Source organism: Pan troglodytes, chromosome X, assembly GCF_028858775.2.
Source record: "Pan troglodytes isolate AG18354 chromosome X, NHGRI_mPanTro3-v2.0_pri, whole genome shotgun sequence".
NCBI lineage: Eukaryota > Metazoa > Chordata > Mammalia > Primates > Hominidae > Pan > Pan troglodytes.
This window is the reverse complement of record NC_072421.2, coordinates 151,842,866-151,865,932: the sequence shown is the minus strand read 5'-3', so window position 1 is coordinate 151,865,932 and position 23,067 is coordinate 151,842,866. Positions and strand designations below refer to the sequence as shown.

The 23,067-nt window shown below is 59.8% G+C and overlaps 1 protein-coding gene across 5 annotated transcripts; it reads right to left on the bottom strand.

The window, feature by feature from the left end:
• Positions 1-372: 372 nt before the first annotated feature.
• PLXNA3 (plexin A3) lies at positions 373-15,781 on the bottom strand. Of its 5 annotated transcripts, XM_016944582.3 has the most exons (34): positions 15,615-15,744; positions 13,236-13,856; positions 12,375-12,914; positions 11,707-11,889; positions 10,478-10,606; positions 10,307-10,407; positions 9,923-10,046; positions 9,684-9,840; positions 9,496-9,595; positions 9,128-9,242; positions 8,778-8,978; positions 8,475-8,571; positions 8,148-8,338; positions 7,915-8,060; positions 7,725-7,845; positions 7,483-7,619; positions 7,202-7,372; positions 6,845-6,938; positions 6,524-6,763; positions 6,307-6,450; positions 5,994-6,228; positions 5,771-5,913; positions 5,436-5,692; positions 5,266-5,332; positions 5,026-5,172; positions 4,780-4,939; positions 4,513-4,616; positions 4,211-4,307; positions 3,828-4,018; positions 3,403-3,572; positions 2,697-2,909; positions 2,376-2,526; positions 1,316-1,424; positions 373-957 (listed from the first exon to the last, which is right to left on the bottom strand). In XM_016944582.3, the coding sequence occupies exons 2-33, from the start codon at positions 13,827-13,829 to the stop codon at positions 1,329-1,331; spliced, it is 5,616 nt and encodes a 1,871-aa protein (XP_016800071.1). In that variant the 5' UTR covers positions 13,830-13,856; positions 15,615-15,744; the 3' UTR covers positions 373-957; positions 1,316-1,328. The 5 variants fall into 5 exon arrangements, with proteins under 5 accessions (XP_016800071.1, XP_016800073.1, XP_016800069.1 ...); XM_016944584.4 differs by having other exon boundaries at positions 373-1,424; positions 13,236-13,584; positions 15,615-15,781; XM_016944580.3 differs by having other exon boundaries at positions 373-1,424; positions 15,615-15,759.
• Between the last annotated feature and the right edge of the window lie 7,286 nt (positions 15,782-23,067).

Genomic DNA, 23,067 nt, shown 5'->3' with positions numbered 1-23,067 from the left:
AAACCGCCGGAGGGTTCTAAACAGTGAGGCAACATGATCCACCTTATATCATAACAGGATCTCTCTGCCTCCCACGCTGAGAACAGGCTGAAGAGAGCCAGGGCAGAAGCAGGGAGACTGGCATCCAGGCAGAGATAGACGATGGCACGGGAGAGCTGGGTGGGGGTGGTGGAAGGGAGGAGAATCTATCTACCTTGAATCTGTCTTGAAGATAGAGCCACCGGGGTTTGCTGATGGGTCGGGCATGGCCCTGAACCTCCCCAAACCCTCTGGGACCCTGCAAGGAGTGGTCCTTTCTCCCATAATGGGGCTCCAGCTCATGCAGCATCCACAGGTCTACTGACCTGCCCCAAGGACAGAGCCCCACATGGATGGCATTTCCCCAACATTTAATCAGGAAAAAACATTCCATGAACAAAGAAAAACTCATGCAACCAAAGAGGAGAGAACGGGGGGTCTGGGACTGTGAGACAGGGCCAGATTCCTCAGAGGAGGCAGAAGACACAGAGTAGTAAGGCACGGCCGCCTTGGCCCCACAGGGCGTGCACTGGACGGAGCGGGCGCTGAATGGGGCGGCTGAAGGAGTCGGAGCAGGTGCAGACAACACTGAGGACGTTTGGCAGTAGGCTCAGGAGGAGGAGTGTTCTAGGGCCCCCAGGCCCAAGTCAGGCCCTGGCACAAGCCTGAGTCCAGCCCTCCAGGTGCTCAGAGAGAATAGGGCCCCGAGATGCTTGAGGGGGACCCTGTGGTCCAGCGTGGCACAGCCACAATTCTGAGGAAGCTTTGGAGGCCTCACCCCAAGTGCTGCTGGTACCGTGACCCCGCCTTGGAATGGGTGGGGTCAGCCATGGCAAGGGTGAGGTGCCAGAGGCCAGACCGAGGCTGATAATGCTACACAAAGGAGCCCAGACGGGTGGCAGGGCCCAGGACAGCTCAAGAAGAGGCAGGTGAGTGAGGCTGGCGACATCCGGTGGGGGACACATATTTACAGATGGAGACAGAGGCGAAGTTCGATTCAATAAATAGGCAGAGGGATATAAATAGCAGGGAGGGTGGGACTGTCCCAACACCTGGGCACAGGGCAGGAGGGTGGGGGTATTGCTGCTGCTGGGGTGGGGGCTCGCCCTGTCACCCCTCCCCCTGCAGGGCCCAAAGCAAGGCACTAATGAAGGGGGCCTGGGTGTGCCGGGGGCATCGTGGCCAGGGTGACCTGCCCCACGATACCCAATCCAGGGCTCAGCCCGGGGACCCAGGCTTGAGCCAGCCATTCCCCTGGATGGGAGGACGGCACAGGACTAAGAAGCCCCCTCCTCACCGATTCCACCACCTTAGCTGTCGCTGGACACGAGGCTGATGATCTGTTCCAGTTTCTGCCGCAACTTATGCTTCCGACAAGAGGCATCTCGGTCCAGAGCCGTGAGAATCTGGGGGAGAGGAGTCCCCTGGAGCTGGGCTCTGTAGGGGGCGCAGCTCCTGCCATGCAAAGTCCCCACTTCCCAGCTGGGCTCCTCCCTCCCACACGCCTCATCCCTCCGTCCTCCCCCGCAGCCCCTGTACAAACCCACCAGCTCTCCCCAGCCCCAAATGCCCCTCCGACGACAGCACTTTCTCCTCCTCCTCTCCACAGCTAGGGTGCGGCCTGTCCCTAGAGTGACCTGGACTCTGGATTCGCCGTGCTGGATTCCCCCTCCCATTACCTCCTAGCCCAAGCCTCCCTCGCGCCAGGACCCCGTGACCCTCGCCAGACCCAGTGAGTGTTCTGCAGGTCACCATCCTTCACCAGCAGCAGCACTGGAAGATGGAGCCGGCCACTGCCACTCCCTGACCTGTGAGGGGTCCTCACTGGCTCAGGTTGCCAGACCCCACCAGGCGCTCTCAGGCATCCTCCCCGCTGGCTGCTGCACCTCCCCTCCCCTCCCCTCTTTGTGTCCTGGGGCCCTGGGCTCAGTGCTTGGGCCGCTTCTCCCTCCACACCCACTTGTGGCTTCCCTGTGAGCTCATCCAGGCTCAGGGCTTTAAATGCCATCCACAGGCTCGCAAATGTGTCCAGCCCAGACTCCATCCTAAAGTCCACACCTCTATGTCCTCCTGCCTCTGGCTATTTCTCATCACAAAGCCTGACCCATCCCTTCCAGTGCTCAGGCCCTTTAACTTTTGCCCAGTGGCCACTTTGTACCCAGCCAGTGGCTTATCTCCTGGGTCCCTCAAATTCCAGCATCTACCTGTGATCCCAGAGAGCATCACCTGTGCCGGCCCCAGGCCCTGGTCAGGGGAGAGACCGTGAACAATCCCCAACCCCCACCAACCCTCCTGCCTTTGTCACTGGCTGCACCTTCAGGACCAAGTAACTGGGAGTCTGTGGGGATGACACACACCTCCTGGCGGTACTTGGTGACGTAGAAATACAGCTCGCTGAGCGCACTCAGGACGCTGAAGTCGCTGGCGTGGAGGCGGGACTGCTCCACCAGGTAGGCATCCATGTCCTGGTCGCTGATGGATGCCATCTTTGCAATGTCTCGATAATACCTGTTGGGACCCTGAGTATGTCACTCAGGCGATATCACAAAAACTAGAACCCCTGCCCTCACTGCCCGGCCAGCCCCCGGGCTTCCTGCCTGTAGCTGGCCTGCCTCGCACAGGCAGCCCAGGGAGGGGCAGGTCCTGCCCTCTGCCACCCACAGCAGGGTGGAGCCCACCTCTCCACCCAGCTCTTGTAGTTGGGGATGTCCTTGGCGTAGAGCAGTTTGTTGGAGGGCGAGTCCTTCCCCAGGCGGTGCTCGGATGTAGAGCAGGAGTCCATGAAGGTCTGGGCTACCACCGACAGGCAGGCATCCGTGATGCTGTTCTTGTGGATGTCGAACACGAACTGTGGGTTCTTGATCACATTCACCCAGAAGCGCAGCGGCAGGCTGTGGACAACAGAGGGACGTGCGCCTGAGGCTCCCTAGTTAGCCCCAAGGGGCCCCTCCCATGTGCACATCTCTTTCCTGTCAGGCCGGCTCACATCTTGTCCAGAGGTGGTGAGAGCAACACATTTAGGGTGAACGGCCTTTCCTCTAAGTCTCTGCTGAACTTCTGTTCTCAATAGGGCTCAACCCCCTCCGCAGCTTCTCCTGTCACCGCTCTCACCACCTGTGACCGACCACCAGCATCTCTACCTGGTGCAAGACCCCAGAGGACAAAGGCCTCACCACCACCATCCCACCCACCCAGGCAGTCCAGCTCCAGAACTGGACGCAACAGGCCCCTTGGCTTGATGGCACCATCAGTGTCAACCCCAGGCCAGGCCTCATTCCCTCCTGCCTGGATGCTACTCCAGGCCCTGGGTCTCAGCAGAGCCACCAGCGTCTTCCGCCCACCAGTCTCCAGACAGGCTGCTGGCAGCCCAGCACGGGGTGATACCAGTTGCTCTTCCAGGTGTGGCGCACGTCGGGGTCGCTGATCTGGCGCTGGTCCGCCTGCTCATCCAGGAAGTCGAACATGTACTTGATGGCCAGGGGCAGGGCCGAGCCCCGGTGGGCTGTGCTGAACACTGTCTCAAAGAGGTCATCCACGAACTTCTGCAGTGTGCCCTGTGTGGGGCAGAGAGGTCACAGGCTATGAGGGAGCCAGGTCGGGATGTCCCCAGAGCAGGACAGATGGAGGCAGAAAGGCTTGGCAAAGAGAGGGGCTTCCCTACAGGGCCAGTGGCCTCTCAGACAGACATGGCCTTTATCTAAGGCTCAGAGTTCCCACAGCAAAGACCCGAAGAAAGGCCCACTGGAAGCAAATGATCCATGGCCCCCTCCCCTGTAAGGCCGGGACAACCTCTGGGCTGAGGCCCACACCTTGGTGGCCAGCAGCCGTGTCAGGTAGATCTCGGAGACCATCTTGCTGCCACGGTCCCCCTCGCGATGGTCGGCATGGTCGTGGTTTTTCACCAGGTGCCACAATTTGGTGCCCGTCTCCTGGTCAGGCGTAATCATGGGTGCCCGTGAGCGGAGGCTATCAGGGCTGCTGGCCGTGCGGAGCAAGCTCTCTGGAGCAGAGAATGCATGTGACCCTTAGGCCACCACCTGGCCCCTGCCCCACTCTCCCGGGAGCTCAGCAGCATGTGGGGACCCATCTGCCCTCGCTGGCCGACCCTCCGTCTACACTCCACAGAATCGATGGCACTTGGAAGTGGGGGTTCCCTCGAAGGGCACACGGCCACCACACTGAGGACACCTACCGTAGCGGCTGAGGGAGCGGGTGAAGGTGAAGGAGTTGGCCATGTTATAGGCAGACACTTGTTTGGGCACCAATGCCACCAAGGAACCGTCTGTCACCTGGAGGCCCCAGAGACAGAGGGGGGCAGTGCAGGAAGCTGAGAAGCCAAGGCGCCCCCACCCACCCACACCCAGGAGGGGAGCCCACGAGCCCAGGGAGAAGGGCGAGGGGAGCCAGGGCCACTGCTCCCGTGTCCTGCTGCAGCTCAAGGCAGGGTCCTGGCTCCCAGGTGGCCCTGGGGAGGAATGGGCCCCAACCCCTCACCTGGTAGTGGGCCAGTGAGTTGAGCCTCTTCCAGTCACACTCGATCTTGGTGGTGACATCCTCATCCTGGAGGATGATGCGAGTCATGCGGCCCTGGCGCCACTCTGTGGGCCACAGACAGCCCTTAAGATTATGCTGGCAGCCCCCAAGTGCCTGGCCCACTCCTCTTAGGAAACAGGGTTCAGGTGGGGAGCGGGAGAGCCCACGGAGGTCACACGGCACAGGAGGGTATGAGTGGGAGCCAGGAGGAGAGGGTGGGGACCTCACCCAGGTCCATGTCCTCAGCTTTGGGACGCTGGGAGTACGGAATGCCCTTGTACACAGTGTCCAGCAGCTTATCTTTGGCCTGGGTGATGCTGTCACAGTTGAGAACCTTCACTGGGACCTGGGCGCTGCCCTCGTTCTCCGGACACACGCAGTGAAGGGTCTGAGGGGAAAGCGGACTCCAGTGTCAGTCTGGGGCGAGGCCTCTCTCTGCGCCCCCACCTCTGGCCCGCCTAGCCCTGCGCTCACCAGTGTCTTGTAGTCGATCTGCTGACGGATGAGCTTGTCCTCGCTCAGGGAGTATCGTGCCTCGCCCGTGATGGCATCAATGGGGCCCTTCTCCATCTGCTGCTTGATGGCACAGTAAAGCAGGAAGAGAGGCTCCCCAGCACACTCCTGCAGCCAGGGACAGGTGCACAGCTGGCTGCCTGCCTGACCACTGGCCGGTCCTCTGCCACCACCTCCCTGCCGCCCGCCCACCTGGCGCACCTTCAGAAACTTATGCAGCAGGAACGTGAACCAGTTGGTAAGCATCTTCTCAGCCACTGACTCTGTCCTAGGGCAAGAGAAGGGGGCTCGGGCCTGGCAGGGGTGGGGCTTGGACAGGGGGCAGGCCCAGGCAGGACAAAGGTGTGGCCTGGATAGAGCGAGGCAGGTACCTGCGTAGCAGCAGCTTGGGGTGGTTCTTGCTCTCGAGGTTCTTCTCGATGAGGTCGGCCAGCAGTTGCTTGAGCAGCCCCGTGGCATAGTCGAGCCGGCTCTGCAGGGCCACCATGGTGAGCGAGGCCACGGTGCCGCGGTCGCGCATGGAGAAGCTGCTCTGGGCCTCCAGCGTGTGGATGAAGGTAAGCACGAACGCGCGGCTGTGCAGCAGCTGCCCGAAGAGGCGCAGGGCCTTCTCCACGTTGGGTGGCGTCTGTGGGGAGCAGGAGGTCTCAGAGGGTGGGGGCGGCCCTGAAGGGAATGGTGGGGGGCAGGCCAGGCAGAGGCTCACATCCAGCTCCTTGAGCACCGGGTGGGCCTCGATGCCCGGGAAGAGCACGCGCACGGCGTAAGTCCGGTAGTCCAGGAAGGGGATCTGCACCTCGTCCATGTGGTTAGTCAGCTCATTGATGTCCGTCTGCAGCTCTGCAAAAGCTGGGGGGTGGAGAGAGGGAATGAGTGGGCAGGAGGGAGGTCCCCAGCTTCCACACCACATCCCGCCCCGCCTCAGGCACCTTCCTTGCACTCCAGGGCCACACGGGACTCCAGGTTGTCCATCTGCAGCTGCAGACGCTTGAGGGTACGGTCCGCGTCCTGAGTCTTGCGCTTGTAGGCCACCAGCACGGCCGTGATGGCCAGCAGCAGGAGCCCGCCCCCCGCCGCCAGCCCCATCATGGCCGGTAGGGTCAGCGCCCGCTCTGCCGAGATGTGCAGGGTGCCCAGCCAGAACTCCAGGCCACCCACCAGCACCTGTGGGGACAGGCCTGAGGTGAGCTGACCACCACGCCCACCCTGGGCTGCCCAGGGGGTCTCCCCATCCCCACCTACCATGACAGGCTGCCGGCCAGTCTGGCTGGGTGAGTCGCACAGGAGTTGTGTGTCCGAGACAGTGAGTGAACACGGCTGGCCTCCTATCAGCACAGTGTAGTTGAGGCGGGAGCTGCCGGCTGCCGCGGGAATCAGGTTCTTGCCCTGGGGGTGGAGGATAGCTTCAGCCCAGGACTCTCCACTTTCCCGCCCCTCCCCGCCCCCACCCCGCCCGCACCTTCAGCACCACGTGGGAGCCCGGTTTGACGTCCAGCACGCCAGAGGGCCCCAGCGGCTCAAAGCTGGGATCAGGGTAGTAGGTAAAGGAGGAGCGGTTGAGGGAGCGGGCCGTTTGCACGTGGTCCAGCAGGAAGCCAAACTCATCAGGGTGCTCGCCTTGCGCCCGAGGCTGGGGCCGCCCAAGAAAGATGCCGGGGGCCTTACACAGCATGGCAGTGTCGTTGATCACTTGGCATGTCTGTGGGGACAAAGGTGGACAGCCAGGCACGTGAAGCCATGGGCTGCAGGGTCGGGGTGGGGCGGGGCAGCTGGTACTCACATTGGTGGTCTCAATGCCGCGGTACTTGGCACGGACCCGGGGCTCCTGGACCGTCAGCAGGTGGGTCCCACTCACAGTGATGGCAGTGCTTCCACTAGGGACAGGGCAGGGGCCTCAGGCTCCCTCCTCCAGTGCACCCACCCAGCCCTGGAGAGTGATCAAGGCTGCCATGGCAGCCCAGGCCTTCCCTGACCCTGGATCGCCTAGTGGGTGCCGGGTACTGTGCAGCCAGGACAGTTCCACCCCCTCCACCAATGAGGGCCTAGGCTCCAGGAGGGGCCCCACTGGAGCTCAGAGACCACCCAGTCCCTGAGCCCTCTGGACACTGCCAGGCTCCCCAGTCCCCCAGGGTCTTACTTGATGATGCTCCAGGTGGGCTCAAGGCGGGTGACGGTGGGGTCCTGAGTGTAGGTGTAGATGACCCCGGGGCTGGAGATGTTAGCCCGGTCAATGGCAAGTGTGATGGGGGCCTGGCTGGGGCCCAGGGTGGAGACAGGTGAGATGCACACGATCGCCTTGGCATCTCTCCTACATTGGCAAGCAGGGTGCTTGGAGCGGGTGGCCCAGGGCCCTCAGCCACCCGTCCCCACGGCCCCCCACACGATGCCCAACCCAAAGCTGGCAGGGCCCCGGCCCACCTTACAAACTGGCACTCGCTGTCCCTCACAGTCACTGTGACCCTGCTGCCAGCATCCAGAGAGCTGCCTGAGATGGTAAGCCGTGTGCCCCCGGACGCCGGGCCACGGCTGGGACTCACTTGGTCAAACGTTGGGGTCTGCGGGAGAAGCTGCCCTGAGGGGAGGAGCCGGGCCCGGCTGCTCCACACGCCCCTTGCGGGAGAGAGAAGGGACGGGAAGGGGTAGGGCCGGCAGCCACGCACCACAAAGCTGTAGACCTGCTCCGACTGCGTGCGGAAGTCGGCTGAACAGTCACCCACACACAGCTCCACGGGCCCCGGCGGCGGGCTGGGCACCAGCGACTCCTCCATCTCACACACGATCCTAGGGCTCAGAGAGCGTCAGGGCCGGCCAGGCCACATACGGCCCGGGCACCCACACAGCCGCACTCACCTCTCAGCACTGATGTACTCGGCTGGAATGGAGTTGCAACGCACGCCAGCCACCCGCAGGCCCACCTCTCGGGACAAGAGGCCCAGGTTCTCACCCACGATGGTGACCCGGGTGCCTCCTTCCTTGGGCCCCACGAGAGGGTGGATCTGTGGAGCAGGATGGGCAGTGAGAGAGTTGGCTCAGACTCCCAGGGGCCCTGTTGGCAGTGGGCAGGGGCGGTGAGGGAGGCTGACCTGCGTGATGCGGGGGTGGCTGCACCGGGTGCCCTTCTGGCTCAGGTGCATCCAGTTGGTCTTCGGGGCCGGGCAGTGGGTCCGCAGCTGGCACCTGTGCTCTGAGATGCACCAGCCACAGTTGAAGCGGGGATCAGCCTTGAGGCAGAGGCCACAGCTGGGCCGCTGCGCCCAGCACTTGTACAGGAGGGCTGCAGGCACAGAAGGCACTGCTGACGGAGCAGGCAGCGGCAGAAAAGTGGAAAGTGGGGAGCACTAGGGCCCCCAGACCCGACCCCAGCAGTGCCGATTGCCTTAGGAGGGAAGCTCCCTGGCCCATGCCTTCACCTCGGAAGCTGGGAGGCTTGTCTATGGGGAAGTCTCCATCCCAGACCACGGAGAAGTCCAGCTCGGTGTCACCATGCTCATCACCTTCATAGGAGTACTGGAGAAAAGGAACCCATGGGACCCCAGATAAGATGTGCAGAACCCCTACCCAAGATTTTTGCCAGCTGCCCCCCTCCTCCAGGTACAGGAATCCCTAGCAGGAGACTCAGACAGTTCCCTGCCAGGGAGCTGGGCATAGACAAGAACGATCCACACCACGCCACAGCCCAGACCCCGAAGGGGAGGCAGCGGGTGGGACCTCACCGAGGCGTTCTGGCACTGCACACTGCTGCTGTTGAAGCGCACGGCAGGCACCCGCTGCTGCCGCCCCTGCACCCGCACCACGCACTCATAGTTCTTCTGGCCCGACTGCGGCTGAGGTAGGTTCTTAGCCCGCAAGGTAAGAGGCTGCATGACCCCAACGGGGATCAGGAGGTCCCCACTGGGCAGGATCTCAGGGCAGCCCTGCGGGGAAAGCGCCTGTCAGCTGCACACAGGGCCACCCTTCTCCAGGCCCAGCCTGGAGAAGGCTCAAAGAAACCGAGAACGCATAGAAGCCGGTGGCCCCGCCCGCACCGCAGAGCCCAGCCCCTCACATGCGGCGCCCGCCTCACCTCAGGGCTGTGGACCCTGCCCTCCTGGAAGGAGCACTCGTGGGGGCGGCTGGTACACGTGTGGCGGTACTTACACCAGTGGCAGGGGTAAGGGCTGCCAACACAGGACATGCACCTGGGGGGGGAAGTGGCTTCAGAAATAACAGAGGAGGCTGCACTGCCCCTCACTGCTCCCCAGTAGGACACATCGGGAACTGAAGGAAGAAGGCAGCCATATCAGGGGACAGAGAGATGTGGGGATGTCAGGGGCTATCAGGGCCTGACAGTTAGCCCCTGATGCCCCAGAAACAGCTGCCCTGAAGGTGTCGCCTGTCCCAGAGGTCCCCTCTATCCCCAGGGGTAGGGACGGGTGCTGGCCAGGTACTCACGACTGGAGAACGCTGCAGTTGTAGAAGACAAAGTCAGCACCGGCAAACCTCACGCCTGTCTCCTTGGAGAGAAGCTGCAGCCGCACGGTGCGGGTGGCCCCTGCAGCAGTCCCGGGTTGGCCGTGAACTCGCTGGGGGTAGGGAGAGGCCCCACCCTGCCCCATCCTGGGCAGCCCCAACCCACTGACCATGCCCCCTGGTAAGAGCTCGGAGCTCCTGGAGGGAGGGTGAGGGGCAGAGCAGTTCACCGGAGGGCAGCAGGACCGCCTCGTTCTCCGCCGCCGCCTCGAAGGCGCAGCTCACGCCCGCGCTGAGGTCTGGTACGTTGTGCAGGGTGACGGTCAGCTGGGGGAAGCAGAGGGCTCAGGGCAGGGCGGACTCCCAGCACACATGTGCACACCCAGCCGGGCACCCCCAAGCTGCTCACCTGCACCCCAGGTGACGTCACTGACACATTGTTGGGCCGGACCCGCACCTGGACACACTTGCTCAGCTCCTCAGCAAAGCCGTGTGGGGCAGAGGCGCCCAGACAGGCCCCTTCGCGGCAGCACCTGCACGGGGTCGGGCCAGAGCCTGTCCCGCCACTGCCCCGGGAGGGCCCAGGCCTGTCCAGCTCATAGTGCCAGGCAACAGCGAGCCTTGGCCGCGTCCCCTGGGGCCCGAGGGACGTCACTCGGGGTGGAGGTTCCACTCATTAGCTGGAGACAGTGGAGGAGGGCGGGGGGAGGCCGCAAGGGCACGGCTGGGTGTGGCTGGCTCCCCCTGGCCAGTGAGGCCCTCCAACTCCCCGAGCAGGGGCCCCTGCCCTCACCTGTGTCGCAGCACACACCAACCACAGTGCGGGTCCCCGGAGCCCAGGCAGGCTGCGCAGCTCTGGTACTGCTCACAGGTCTCCACCGGGAGCTGGCTCACCTGGGGACAGCCACATCAGCACCCAGCCCACCCCCGCCCCACCACCCACCGCCACCCACCACAGGCCCACCTGCTTCTCACTCAGGAGATAGATGTGCCGGTGGTCCGGGCTGAAGAGCAGGTCTCGGAGGATGGGGCTGCCATCCACCACGGGGACTGTCTCATACAGGTGGGCATCCTGGAAGCCATCGACCCGCACCTGAGCCACAAGACCAGCCTGATGCCACCACAGCCTCCTGCACCTGGAACACTGTCTTCTCCAGCCAAAGACTTTGGAGGTTGTGGCTGAGCTGACGTCAGGACCTGGTGGGGTTCAACACTCACACCCACAGCCCAAAGGCCAAAAAAAGGAGGGTGCAGACGCCAGAAAATGCCCTCAGCAAACAGAAGGACAGAGTGATTCGTGTTGCCCAAGGTCAGGGGATGCAGGGGAGGGGAAGAGCTAGAAGATGGCATTGATTAGGAGAATGAGGTAGTGGCGATGGTTGTGCCACTCTGCAGCTCCACAGAAACCCACTGAACTGTGCACTTTAAAATGGGTGAATTGGATAGTACGCGTTCAACAAAGCTGCTACAAAGGAAAAGAGGGTCCCAGGAACAGAGCACGTGGGCCAGAAGAGTTCATCATCCTTCTCCACAAACCCTTCCCTGCGCCCCCAGACCAACTCTTGCCCTCCTGGGGGATGGCACTGCATCTACGAGGCAAGCAGGATGAGAGCACTGCAGTCCCCCGACTCCTACCTATTCAACACGTACCTGAGTGCCCAGAAGTTCATCTCCCCCTTCATGCCAAGCTACCCCCAGATCCCCAATGGAAGTAGCTGCAGCCCCAGGGCCCATGGGTAGGAGGGGAAGGATGGGAAGTAGTGAGCCAAGGAGAGGGCAGGGGCAAGTGGGTCTGTCTCAGGCATAGGGAGACTCGAGGGGCAAGGCATTTGCTCCCTTGTTCATTCAACAGAGGACCCAGCAATGCCGGCTCAGCCCCAGGCCTGCTCTCGTGGCAGGCAGACTCCACAATAGGTCTGTTCTCTGTCCCCAGAGCCATACGAAGCTGGCAATTCAGTCCACAGTGGGAACTGGCAATGGTGAGGGTGGGCGGCCGAGGGGCCACCCGAGGAGCGGGGCCACCCGAGGAGCAGGGCCAGGCGCCTGGGACCCAGCCAGGGAAATCTCCCTCCCTGCACCAGCCGTGTCCTCTCCTGTCCTGTCCTCAGAGCTCTGCCGTGTGTTCCCACCACCAGCCTTGTCCCATATCTGAGACTGTCCCCACCCCTACATGCCCAGGGCTCTGGGGGCCACCTTCTTCAAGCTGCCGCTGCGCGTGCCAATGAAGACCACAGAGTGCTGGCGGTAGGTGTAGGCGGCCACGCTGGCCATGCCGTCGGTGCTGTCGGCCAGCAGGGGCAGCCCCTCGATCACATGCAGGCCTCCCAGAGGCTGGTTCAACACCAGCCCACAGAAGTTGCCGTTGATCTGCATGGGCTGGTGAAACAGAGGAGGAACCCGTGAGAGTCAAAGCTCCCAGGCGCAAGATGGAGGCCGGCAGTTCCTGTGTCCCAGAAGAGAGCGGGATCTAGAACCCGGTCCCCTCCAGCCAGGACTGACTGCTCGCCCTAGGGTGCTCCAGGAAATTGGTGGCTGCGGAGGGAGACAGAGGAGGGACAGCAGGGAACGAGGAGCGAAGCCTGGGCCCACAAGAGTCTTGTTGGCTCACGACAAGGGGCAACCGGGAGACGGAGCAAGGAGGAACGAGCTGGGAACGGAAGCAGAAGTGGGGCACTGGGCAGGCCAGAGAGAGGCAAGGAGAGGGCAGGGACCCCTGGGAGGGAGAAACAGATGGGAGGGCAAAGGTGCCACTCCCAGGGCCATGGCAAAGCCTGGGACAGGATGACTGGCCGTGAGCCCACGCTGGGCATGGTAGACCTGGGACAGGGCAGAGGACCAGTGTGGGGTGATGAGGGGCTCACGGTGTTGATGCAGGGCAGCTCCTTGTTCAGCAGCCAGGGCAGAGCCAGAGTGCCCTCCCCACGATAGCAGGACTGGATGCGGCGCCGGATGTGGGCATTGATGTTGCTGAGGGTGAAGAGGCAGAGGATGGTCTGCCGGGGTGGGCTGGCCCGGTTCTTCTGGCCCTGAGAGAAGATCGTGAAGAGGATGTCCTCATCAGCCGGCACGCCCAGGGCCTGGGCCAGCAGCAGGCCAGGCTTGGCCAGGTGGGCGCTCTGCACCAAGCGGTACTCCATGCCGCGCCAGGAGCAGCCGATGGGGAATTCCACGTATGAGTAGAACTCTGAGTCTCCCGCGCACATGCGCACGATCTTGGACGTGAAAAATTTCTCGCCCGCTGTGTCCAGCAGCGTCTGCTGGGTGTCCAGCTGCAGCGTCAGGAAGTACACGAAGGAGGCGCTGACGAAGCCGTAGATGTAGTAGATGTCAAAGGCAGGGTACAAGGACAGCGTGTCTGAGGGGATCTTGATCTGGGAGGAGACAAACTCATCCTGGTACACCTGGGGAGCAGGGGGAGGAGACAGCATCGGGTGAGGCCCTGGGCCAACATCACGGGCCACCGCCAGCTTCCCTCTGCATCCCCCTCCCGCCTGGATGATCACAGAGGTCCAGGCCAGAAAGGCTGCAGAGGGCAGGGTGACCAGCCTCCCTGCACACAGGGGACCCCCGCAACCTGGGTTCAGGCTGTCATCCCACCCTCCGCAACCTGTCTGCATCCCAGACACTGAGGAGCCGAAAGTCCCCTCTCAGAAAGAACAGGGCTCTTCTGGGAGGCAGAGCCAGGACTGGGTGGAGGAAGGAGAGAAGGAAGGCTCACGCACGAGACTGAACATGTCCGCGCTGTCTTCATCACTGATGAGCTTGCGGGAGCTCAAGGTGGGGAAGTACTCCGACTTGCCGTCGACAGCAGTGCCCACAAACAGCTTGCTGGGCCCCTGGCCCTGCTCCACAATGACACCAGCCATGGAGTCGGGCTCCTGGGCCCCCGACAGGTAGTGCTCCTTGCGGTGGTGCGGCTCACCCAGCTTGAAGAGGTCGTCCAGACGCAGGAACTGGCAGATGCCCTGCCAGATGCTGCCGCAGGCCACCAGGCGGCGGGCCGCATAGTCTATGAGCAGCAGCTTGTTGATGTTGTCCACGGGGGCCAGGCGGTGGGCACACACGCGCATGCTGGGGGGCGGGTAGCAGCGAGCGTTGTCCTCGACGGGCCCCGTGACATGGGCCCGCAGCTCAGTCAGGTTGGGGGCCAGCTTAAAGACTCGGTTCACTGCGCCCACGAACACCTCCCCAGTCACCCGGTGCACAGCCAGGTGGGTAAGCGTGGTGTCTGTCACCACGAAGGCACGGAAGGGCCTGTTGCCCAGGGCCCCCCCCACGGCAAGGAAGAGCAGCAGGAGGAGGCAGACAGAGGGCATGGCCGGCAGCCGCGCCTGGGGACAGGCCTAGGGAGAGACGGTGTGTGGGAGTCAGAGGCCTCGAGCCACAGAGGGCTGGGCCATTCACCCACCACCCCGCCAAAGCCCCAGATGGCCACCGTGACAGGGAGAGAGGAGGGGCCTCCGCCAGGGCGCATGAGTGAGCAGCCAGCGAGGGCAGGCTTGGGGGCCATCAATCGTCCCTCAGCCCCCATGCTGGAAAGGAGCCAGGAGGCCTCGCCTCAGCTGGGCCACACCCAAGGGGGTAGCAGAGCAGATGCTGGGAAAGGCCAGGCAGGAGGCCCTCTGGAACTGAGACCCCAGATGCCACATCTCAGAGCCCGGGGCAACCAACAGCAAAGAACAGCAAGCCCCAGGCCTCTGGGCTGCCCCCAACGCCTGAGCTGAGGGGAGAGGGAGGCAGGCACAGAATAATCGCAAGCTGGGGGAGAGGGGCAGGGCCAGGAACACCACCTGGAGTGGCACTGCCACCAGGAGCCCTGGGACAGAGGTCTGGGGAATGGAGGCCTGATGCAGGATCCAGCACCACCATGTCCCCTGCAGGGGCCCCAGCTGCCTCCCCGACAAGGGCCTCAGCTGGCCATCCAGGAGCCCGCTGTCTGGCCTCCCCGATGCAACACAAAGCCAAGTCGCGCCTGCCCCTCAGCCACGCACCCAGACACACATCAGTCAAGCTCTGCTCAGCCACAGCCTGCATGGCTCCCCCTCCAGACCCAGGGGTTCACTGGAGAAGGGAATGTACAGGGGGCCCTACCTGCCGTTTGGAGTCCCAGGAGCCTTACAAAAGGAGGAGCAATGTCCCCAAATACAGTCAAGGCCTTGGAGAGACAGGGCAGGAGCCACAGGGACAGTGCTGGGACTGGCACTTAGCCCCCAGGCCACACCCAGTCAGCCCCAGGCTGCTAAGACAGCAGAGCAGTGTCGTGGCAGCCAACAGGGCAGGGCTCAGCGCTACCCTCTCAGTGCCAGAGCCCCCGGGGGAGATAGGAGGTACCCAGCTTGAGGGCGGGAGGCGGGGGGGGGGGAGCGGGGGGCGGTGCAGGGAACCAAACCAAGGAGGCACAGGAGAGAGAAAGGAAAAATAAGGCATTTGCCAGGAACAAGCAGCAGGCCCAGCTTGAAACTGCAAAGTTTCAGCTCAGATTGATCACCTCTCCAGAGCTCTTTTGTCAGCTGGACCCCTCATGCAACAGCCGGAGAAGAAAGGAAGGCCAAAGAAAAGAGAGGCCACATCCTGTCTTCACCTCCTCTACACCCCGGGAACACAAGCCTAGGAACAGGCTGGGGACAGGTCGGGAGGGAGACCTGGGGAGGCAGTTTCAGGCCCAGCCCCCACCTGTAAGTGGCAACCTCGGGCATCACAGGTACAGCTGGGCCAGCAGAGAGCCTGAGGAAGGGGCAGCCCCACGCAGAGACGGGGGTCCAGCGGCCGCCCCCCCACACCCCCCACCGTGCTGCTGGTCCAGTTTGCCCGGGCCCCATCAGGGCACCCCTCGGCGGACTCGCGGAGCCCTTAGCGGGAGGGAAGTACAGCGTTGATCCTCCGAGGGGCCGCTCCCCTGCGACAAAGGGTCCTCTTTGGGCAGGGTGTTGGTCTTGGGTAGGCGTCCCCACCACGCGGGGCACAAGGAGTCGGGCAGGCCGGCGCCGACGGGCAGGGATAGGGCCTGACCCCCACAGGCCGAGCCGGACCCCCGGGCTGCCGGAGCCCCGGGCCCCGAGCTATTTGGCCCCGCACGGACGGCGAAGATGACGGCCACCTACCTGTCCCTCCGCTGGCTCCGGGTGGCCGCCCTCTGGCCACGTGGACGCGCCCCCGAGCCCCACCGCGGCCCCGCTCGCACGTCCCCACGGCCTCGCCCCGCGCCCCGGGCCCCACGCGCGCAGCCGCCGCCGCCGCCCACACACTGGGCTGGCCCGGGGGCCGCCGGAGCCTTTTAAACCCGGACCGTACCACCGCGCGGGGCGGGGGCGCCCGGGGACGCCCGGCCGAGGGGGACGCGGCGGCAGGGGACGCAGGCGGGGCCGCTGCTCCCCGGGGCCAGGGACCTCGCGCGCAGCCCTGACCCCCGCGACCTGAAGGGGGACCCGCCCGGCCAGCCGACCCCCTTCGCTCGATGGCCGCGTCCGCGGCGCGCGCCTCCCCCGCGCCCCGGCTCCCCGCCCGCCGCCTCGGGCGACCCCGGAACCCGCGCGCGCCCGCGCCACACCCCCTCGGGCCTGGGGCGCGCGTCCGCCTCGCCCCACCCTGGCGCTCGGAGACGCGCCCGGGGTCACCTGCCACCGGGGCGCGGCCTCGCTGGTCCCGGCCTCTCAGGTGCACCCCCGCCGAGGAGTCGCGTCCCCAGCTCAAGACACGCCCCCGACGGTCTCTAACCCGGAGGGCCTGCGGGACAGCCGTCCAAACCAGCCCCTTCCCCGGCGACCCTGAACCAAGGGCTTTCTTCCTTCCCTTGCTTTCTTTTTCCTTTTCTTTTTTTGTTTTGTTTTGACACAGGGTCTCGCTCTGTCACCCGGGCTGGAGTGCAGTGGTGAGATCATAGCTCACTGCAGCCTCGACCGCCCCAGGCTCAAACGATGCTCCCGCCTCAGCCTCCCAAAGTGCTGGGACTACAGGTGTGAGCCACCGCGCCCCGCTAAGGTTTTCTTTTTCATTTCCCTGATGACTAATGGTGTTCAGCATCTTTTCATGTGCTTGCTGGCCTTTTGTATATGATCTCTGAAGAAATGTCTATTCAAGTCATTTGCCCACTTTTATTAAACACATATATGGAGAGATAGATAGATAGACAGATTTTTCCCCCCAAGTTGAGGTCGCGCTCTATCACCCAGACTGCAGTGTAGCGGCATTGGATCATGGCTCACTGCAGCCTCGACTTCCTGGGCTCAAGGGATCCTCCTGCCTCAGCCTCCCAGGTAGCTGGGACCACAGGCAAGTGCCACCACGCCTGGCTAACTTTTCCTATTCTTGTAGAGAGAGACAGGGTCTTGCTACACTGCCCAGGCTAGTCTTGAACTCCTGGGCTTAAGTAATCCTCCTGCCTCAGCCTTCCAAAGTACTGGGATATGCTGGGTGCAGTGACTCAAGCCTGTAATCCCAGCATTTTGGAAGGCTGAAGTGAGCGGATCACCTGAGGTCAGGAGTTCGAGACCAGCCTGGCCAACATGGCGAAACCCCATCTCTACAAAAAATACAAAAATTAGCCTGACATGGTGTCATATGCCTGTAGTCCCAGCTACCCAGGAGGCTGAGGCAGGAGAATTTTTTTTTTTTTTTTTTTTGAGACAAAGTCTTGCTCTGTCGCCCAGGCTGGAGTGCAGTGGCGTGGCCTCGGCTCACTGCAAGCTCCGCCTCCCGGGTTCACGCCATTCTCCTGTCTCAGCCTCCCAAGTAGCTGGGACTACAGGCACTCGCCACCATGCCCGGCTAATTTTTTTGTATTTTTGGTAGAGACTAGGTTTCACCGTGTTAGCCAGGATGGTCTCGATCTCCTGACCTTGTGATCCGCCCATCTCGGCCTCCCAAAGTGCTGGGATTACAGGCGTGAGCCACCGCGCCCGGCCGAGAATCTCTTGAACCTGGGAGGGGGAGGTTGCAGTGAGCCAAGATCGTGCCATTGCACTCCAGCCTGGGAGATAGAGCAAGACTCTGTCTAAAAAAAAAAAAAAGCACTGAGATTATAGGCATGAGCCACCATGCCTGGCCCTCAACTGACTTTAAGTAAAAGAGATCACCCTTGATAATGTGTGTGGGCCTCATCCATTTAGTTGGATGGCTTTAAGAGCAAAACCCGAGGTTTCCTGGAGAAGCAGAAATTCTGCCTCAAGACTGTAACACAGGCCAGGCGCGGTGGCTCATGTCTGTCATCCCAGCACTTTGGGAGGCCAAGGCAGGCGGATCGCCTGAGGTCAGGAGTGCGAGACCAGCCTGACCAACATGATGAAACCCCGTCTCTACTAAAAATACAAAAATTAGTTGGGCATGGTGGCGGGCATCTGTAATCCCAGCTACTCGGGAAGCTGAGGCAGGAGAATCGCTTGAACCCAGGAGGCAGTGGTTGCAGTGAGCTGATATCATGCCACTGCACCCCAGCCTGGGCGACAAGAGTGAGACTCCATCTCAACAACAACAACAACAACAAGACTGTAACACAGAAATTCTCCGAGTTTCCAGCCCGTCAGTCTGTCCTACAAATTTCACGCCAACTTGTCAGCCCCGACAATTGTGTGAACCAAATCCTTAAAATAAACTGTGTGTGTGTGTCCTGTTGGTTGTTTCTCTGGAGAACCATGACTAATACAGATGTCTTTCCATTTTTTAGGTCTTCTTGAATTTCTTTCAATGATGTTTTGTAGTTTTCAGTGTACAAATCTCATGCTTCTTTAAAAAAAATCTATTAATAAGTATTTTATTCTTTTTTGACACTGTTATAAATGGAATTATTTTCTTAATTTCATTTTGGATTGTGTATAGAAATACAATTGATTGGCCAGGTGTGGTGGCTCATGCCTGCAATTCAAGCACTTTGGGAGGCAGAGGTGGGCGGATCACTTGAGATCAGGAATTCGAGACCAGCCTGGCCAAGATGACAAAACCCCATCTCTACTAAAAATACGAAAATTGGCCAGGCATGGTGGCGGGCACCTGTAATCCCAGTTACTCGGGAGGCTGAGGAGGGGGGCAATCGCTTGAACCCAAGAGGCAGAGGTTGCAGTGAGCCAAGATCATGCCATTGCACTCCAGCCTAGGCAACAGAGAGCAAGACTCTATCTCAAAAAACTTAAAAAAATTGATTTTTGTATAATGATCTTTTTGGAGACAATGTCTCACTTTGTCACCCAGGCTGGAGTGCAGTGGTATGAACACCACTCACTGCAGCCTCGCCTTCCCAGGCTCAAGCAATCTTCCCACCTCAGCCTCCCAAGTAGCTAGGACTACAGGTGCATGCCACCACGCCAGGCTAATTTTTGAATTTTTTGTAGAGACAGGGTTTCACCATGTTGCCCAGGCTGGTCTCCACCTCCTGGGCTCAAGTGATCCGCCCACCTCAGCCTCCCAAGTAGCTGGGACTACAGGCGTGTGCCACCACACCCAGCTAATCTTTGTATTTGCTATACACACAGAGTCTCACTATGTTGCCCAGCTGGTCTCGAACTCCTGGGCTCAAACAATCCACCTGCCTAGGCCTCCCAAAGTGCTGGGATTACAGGCGTGAGCCACTGTGCCTGGCCTTAGTCCCATCTTTGTCATCTCATCCATTGGCTTGACCGGACGAGCAGGTGTTACCCTTTGATTCCCTTGGTGATCTTTCTAGTTCCAGAGCATCAGCCATGTCTGTCTTGACAGCTCTGCAATTTCTCACTCCATCCTCTCAAGCTCTCCTGTGAACTCCAGGCTCCAGGTTCATAGATCCAAATCTCTGCTTGGATCTAATAGGCATCTCAACATACCATTTCCACAAGCGAAGCCTTCATTGTTCACCCCAGACTTGCTTCTCTTCCCATGCCCCGCATCTTAGTAAAGTTTCTTCCTCTTGCTCAGGCCAAAGTGGAGTTCTTGACTCCTCTCTTTCTCTCAAACTCCATGTCCTATTCGTCAGCAAATCTTGTTGGCTTTCCCCCCAAAATCTATCCAGAAGCTGATATTCTGTCCCCACCCTGGTCCAAGCCACCAGCCTCTCATCAGGATGGCTGTGGTGGCCTCCTCACTGGCCTCCCATGCTTGCCCTCCCCCAGTCCCTTTGCCACACTGCTACAAGAGTGACTGGAAAACTTAAGTCAAGATTATGTCTTGCTCCTGGTAAAAGCCTCCAATCACTTCCTTTATAACACTGACTTCCAGAAGACCTTCTAACTACGACCTCAAACCCAGAAGGCATAGAAGACAAAAGAGTCCAGCTAGCTAAAAATAAACTTCTCGTGTCTAAAAAACACCATCAAATTAATGAAAAACGAGGAAAAGTATTTGCACTGTATAACACAAAGGGGTACTCTCTCTCATACATGGAAGGTACCTAGGATTCTACATATTATTTATTTATTTATTTGAGACAGAGTTTCGCTCTGTCACCCAGGCTGGAGTACAGTGGTACGATCTCGGCTCACTGCAACCTCCGCCTCCTGAGTTCACGCTATTCTCCTGCCTCAGCTTCCTGAGCAGCTGAGATTACAGGCGCCCACCACCACGCCCAGCTAATTTTTGTATTTTTAGTAGAGACGGGGTGTCACCATGTTGGCCAGGCTGGTCTCGAACTCCTGACCTCAGGTGATCTGCCCGCCTCGGCCTCCCAAAGTGCTGGGATTACAGGCGGGAGCCACTGCACCTGACCGATTTCTAGATAAAAAAAGACCAACAAGAGGCCAAGGCAGGAGGATCGCTTGAGCCCAAGATTTCAAAACCAGCCTGGGCAACATAGTGAGATCCTGTCTCTATTAAAAAAAAAAAAACAAAAAACAAAGAAGACCAACAATACAATTAATGGGCAAATGCCAGGAATAGACAGTTTGCAGGAGAAATAAAATGCACATAGTTTTGAAACATGTGAAAAGAGAAATACAAATTAAAAACCACACTAAGGTCAAACAAAAACTTGTACGCGAATGTTCATAGCAGCATTATTTACAATAATAGCCGAAAGGTAGGAACACCTGAAATGCCCATCCACGGATGAATAGATAAACAAGATGTGGTGTACACAGATAATGGACTACGACTCAGTTAGTTATAAAAAGTAAGCCATGAACCTCAAAAACATGATGCTAAGAAAAACAAGCCAGACACAAAAGGTCATGTATTGTATGATTCCATTGATGTGAAGCTTCCAGAACAGTCCAATCCATTGAAATGGTAGATTAGCAGCTGCCAGGGCCTGGGGAGTGGGGGAATGGGGAGAGACTGCTGAATAACCAACCACGGGGTCTCCTTTTGGGGATGAAAATGTTCCAGTAGAGAGAGGCAATGGTCACACAACAATGTGAATGTACCAAATGCCACCAAATTGTAAACTTTAAAATGGTTAATGGCTACTTTTCTGTTATGTGAATTTTTCCTCAGTTGAAAAAATTAAAAACACAAAGAAGAAACAAAACCCCATGCTGAGAAACCATGTCTCCATCTCAGCTTGGCATGCGTCTCCTGGCGGCGAGTGAGGGCACTGTGTGGGCAAGGCTGGGGGAGCCGGCCCTCATCCTGCCCATGAGGCTGCCAAGTGGGCAGGCCCTAAGGAGTGGAGCTGGCCAATATCTGCCATGCCGACTCTGCAGCTGAAGAGAGAATGAGGGTCTCTATGCACCCATGTGGAAAGATGCCGAGTATTGGGATATATCGCTAATGGACACTATATCACACGGTGTCGAACAGCATGCAAGCGCAATACCTTTCATGCGAGAAAGGTGAGGGCCAGGAGGGGCAGCCGTAGGAGCTTGTCTTTGTCTAGAGAAAGAGAACAGGTAAGCAGGCAGTGAAGAAAAGCACATCTCTGTTGGGGACATTGCAGGAACTGGCTTCCATGCTGACATGGGAACCGCCTGAATACATGACTTCTGCTGGACAGTGAAGATGAGGGAAAAAGGTAGCTTCCCCTTGTTCCAGCCCAGCTCACCTTTTTTCTTTTTTCTTTTTTTTTTTTGAGACGGCGTTTCACTCTTGTCATCCAGGCTGGAATGTGGTGCCGTGATTTCGGCCCACTGCAACATCCGCCTCCCGGGTTCAAGCGATTCTCCTGCTTCAGCCTCCTGAGTAGCTGAGATAACAGGCACCTGCCACCACGCCCAGCTAATTTTTGTATTTTTAGTAGAGACGGGGTTTCACCATGTTGGTCAGGCTGGTCTCGAACTCACGACCTCAAGTGATCCACCCGCCTCAGCCTCCCAAAGTGCTGGCATTACAGGCATGAGCCACTGCACCCGGCCTCCAGCTCACTTTTGACCCAGACTTGGTGTTCCCTCTGCCTGGAACACTCCCTCCCGCATCGGAATGGCTGACTTCTTGTCATTTGGATGTCAGCTTAAATGTCTCCACGCCACAAAGGCCAGTTCATGTTGTTCTACATTTTGTTTTGTTTGTTTCCCTCTCTGTTTTCTACACACACAGCCCCCAGGAACGAGGCCCGGGTGAGCAAAGTGGGTGACCACCCCTGGCACACACTGATCCTTGGTGACCTTATCTGGTTCCAGAGCATCAAATAGCCTACTCAGCCAAACACAGTGGCTCACACCTGCAATCCCAGCAATTTGGGAGGCTGAGGTGGCAGGATCACTTGAGCCCAGCAGTTCGAGACCAGCCTGGGCAACAGAGCAAGATCCCATGTCTACAAAAAAAAATTTTTTTTAATTCTGTTCCAATTTTCACGTACATAAAAATAAAAATAGCTGGGCATTGTGGTGCACACCTGTAGTCCCAGCTACTCAGGAGGCTGAGGCGGGAGGATCACTTGAGCCCAGGAGGTGGGGGCTGCAGCGAGCTGAGATTGCACCACTGCACTCCAGCCTGGGAGACAGAGCAAGACCCAGTCTCAAAAAAAAAAAAAGAAAGAGGAAAGGAAGGAGAGGAGAGGAGAGGGGAGGGGAGGGGAGGGGAGGGGAGGGGAGGGGAGGGGAGAAAGAAGGAAGGAAGGAAGGAAGAAGGAAGGAAGGAAGGAAGGAGGGAAGGAAAAGAAAAGAAAGAAAACATTAGTCTACTCTCATCTCTATTCCTAGTGACGCCAGGTGGCTACTTCCCGGCCACGCTGAATGAGACACTGGGCCTCTGCACTATCGGGCACCATCATCAGATCTCCACATTTGCCAGGGCTATCCCCTGCCCTTTCTTCTTGGCTTCAGGCCAGGGGAGGAAACAGGGAGCTGTCAGCTGGCCTTCCTCAGCCTCCTGGAGCCAGGCCTGCCTGCCTCAGCTTAGCCAAGTGGAACTTGGGGAACCAGCTACTGAGGTGGCAGAGTAGGGGTCCTGGACCTACCCCCGATCTGGATCCTGCCCCAAGGGCTGTCTGAGCAGGGCTAGCTAGGGCAGGGCAGGCAAGTGTCGAGCACAGGGCACCACAGCAGAACGACTGTGCTGGGACGGCCCACAGCAAGGAAGGCAGGATGGGTTTTCGTGGCCACAGGACGGCCACGTCCCCTACGGGAAACTCAACAGGAGCCCAAGGGCCTGGGAGAGAGGCCTGGGGAGGAACCCCCTTCCCACCCACCAGAGCCACCACTGCCCAAGAACAGGTGCCCA

What these genes read in the sequence shown, in the direction of transcription:
- PLXNA3 (XM_016944580.3), bottom strand. Translation starts at nt 13,829, where the DNA reads ATGCCCTCTGTCTGCCTCCTCCTGCTGCTCTTCCTTGCCGTGGGGGGG. An exon ending in CCCACCTGGAGCATCATCAA is followed by an intron (nt 6,939 to 7,201) that starts GTAAGACCCTGG and finishes CCCTGTCCCTAG; the next exon opens with TGGAAGCACTGCCATCACTG. An exon ending in TCACCAAGTACCGCCAGGAG is followed by an intron (nt 1,425 to 2,375) that starts GTGTGTGTCATC and finishes CCTCTCCCCCAG; the next exon opens with ATTCTCACGGCTCTGGACCG.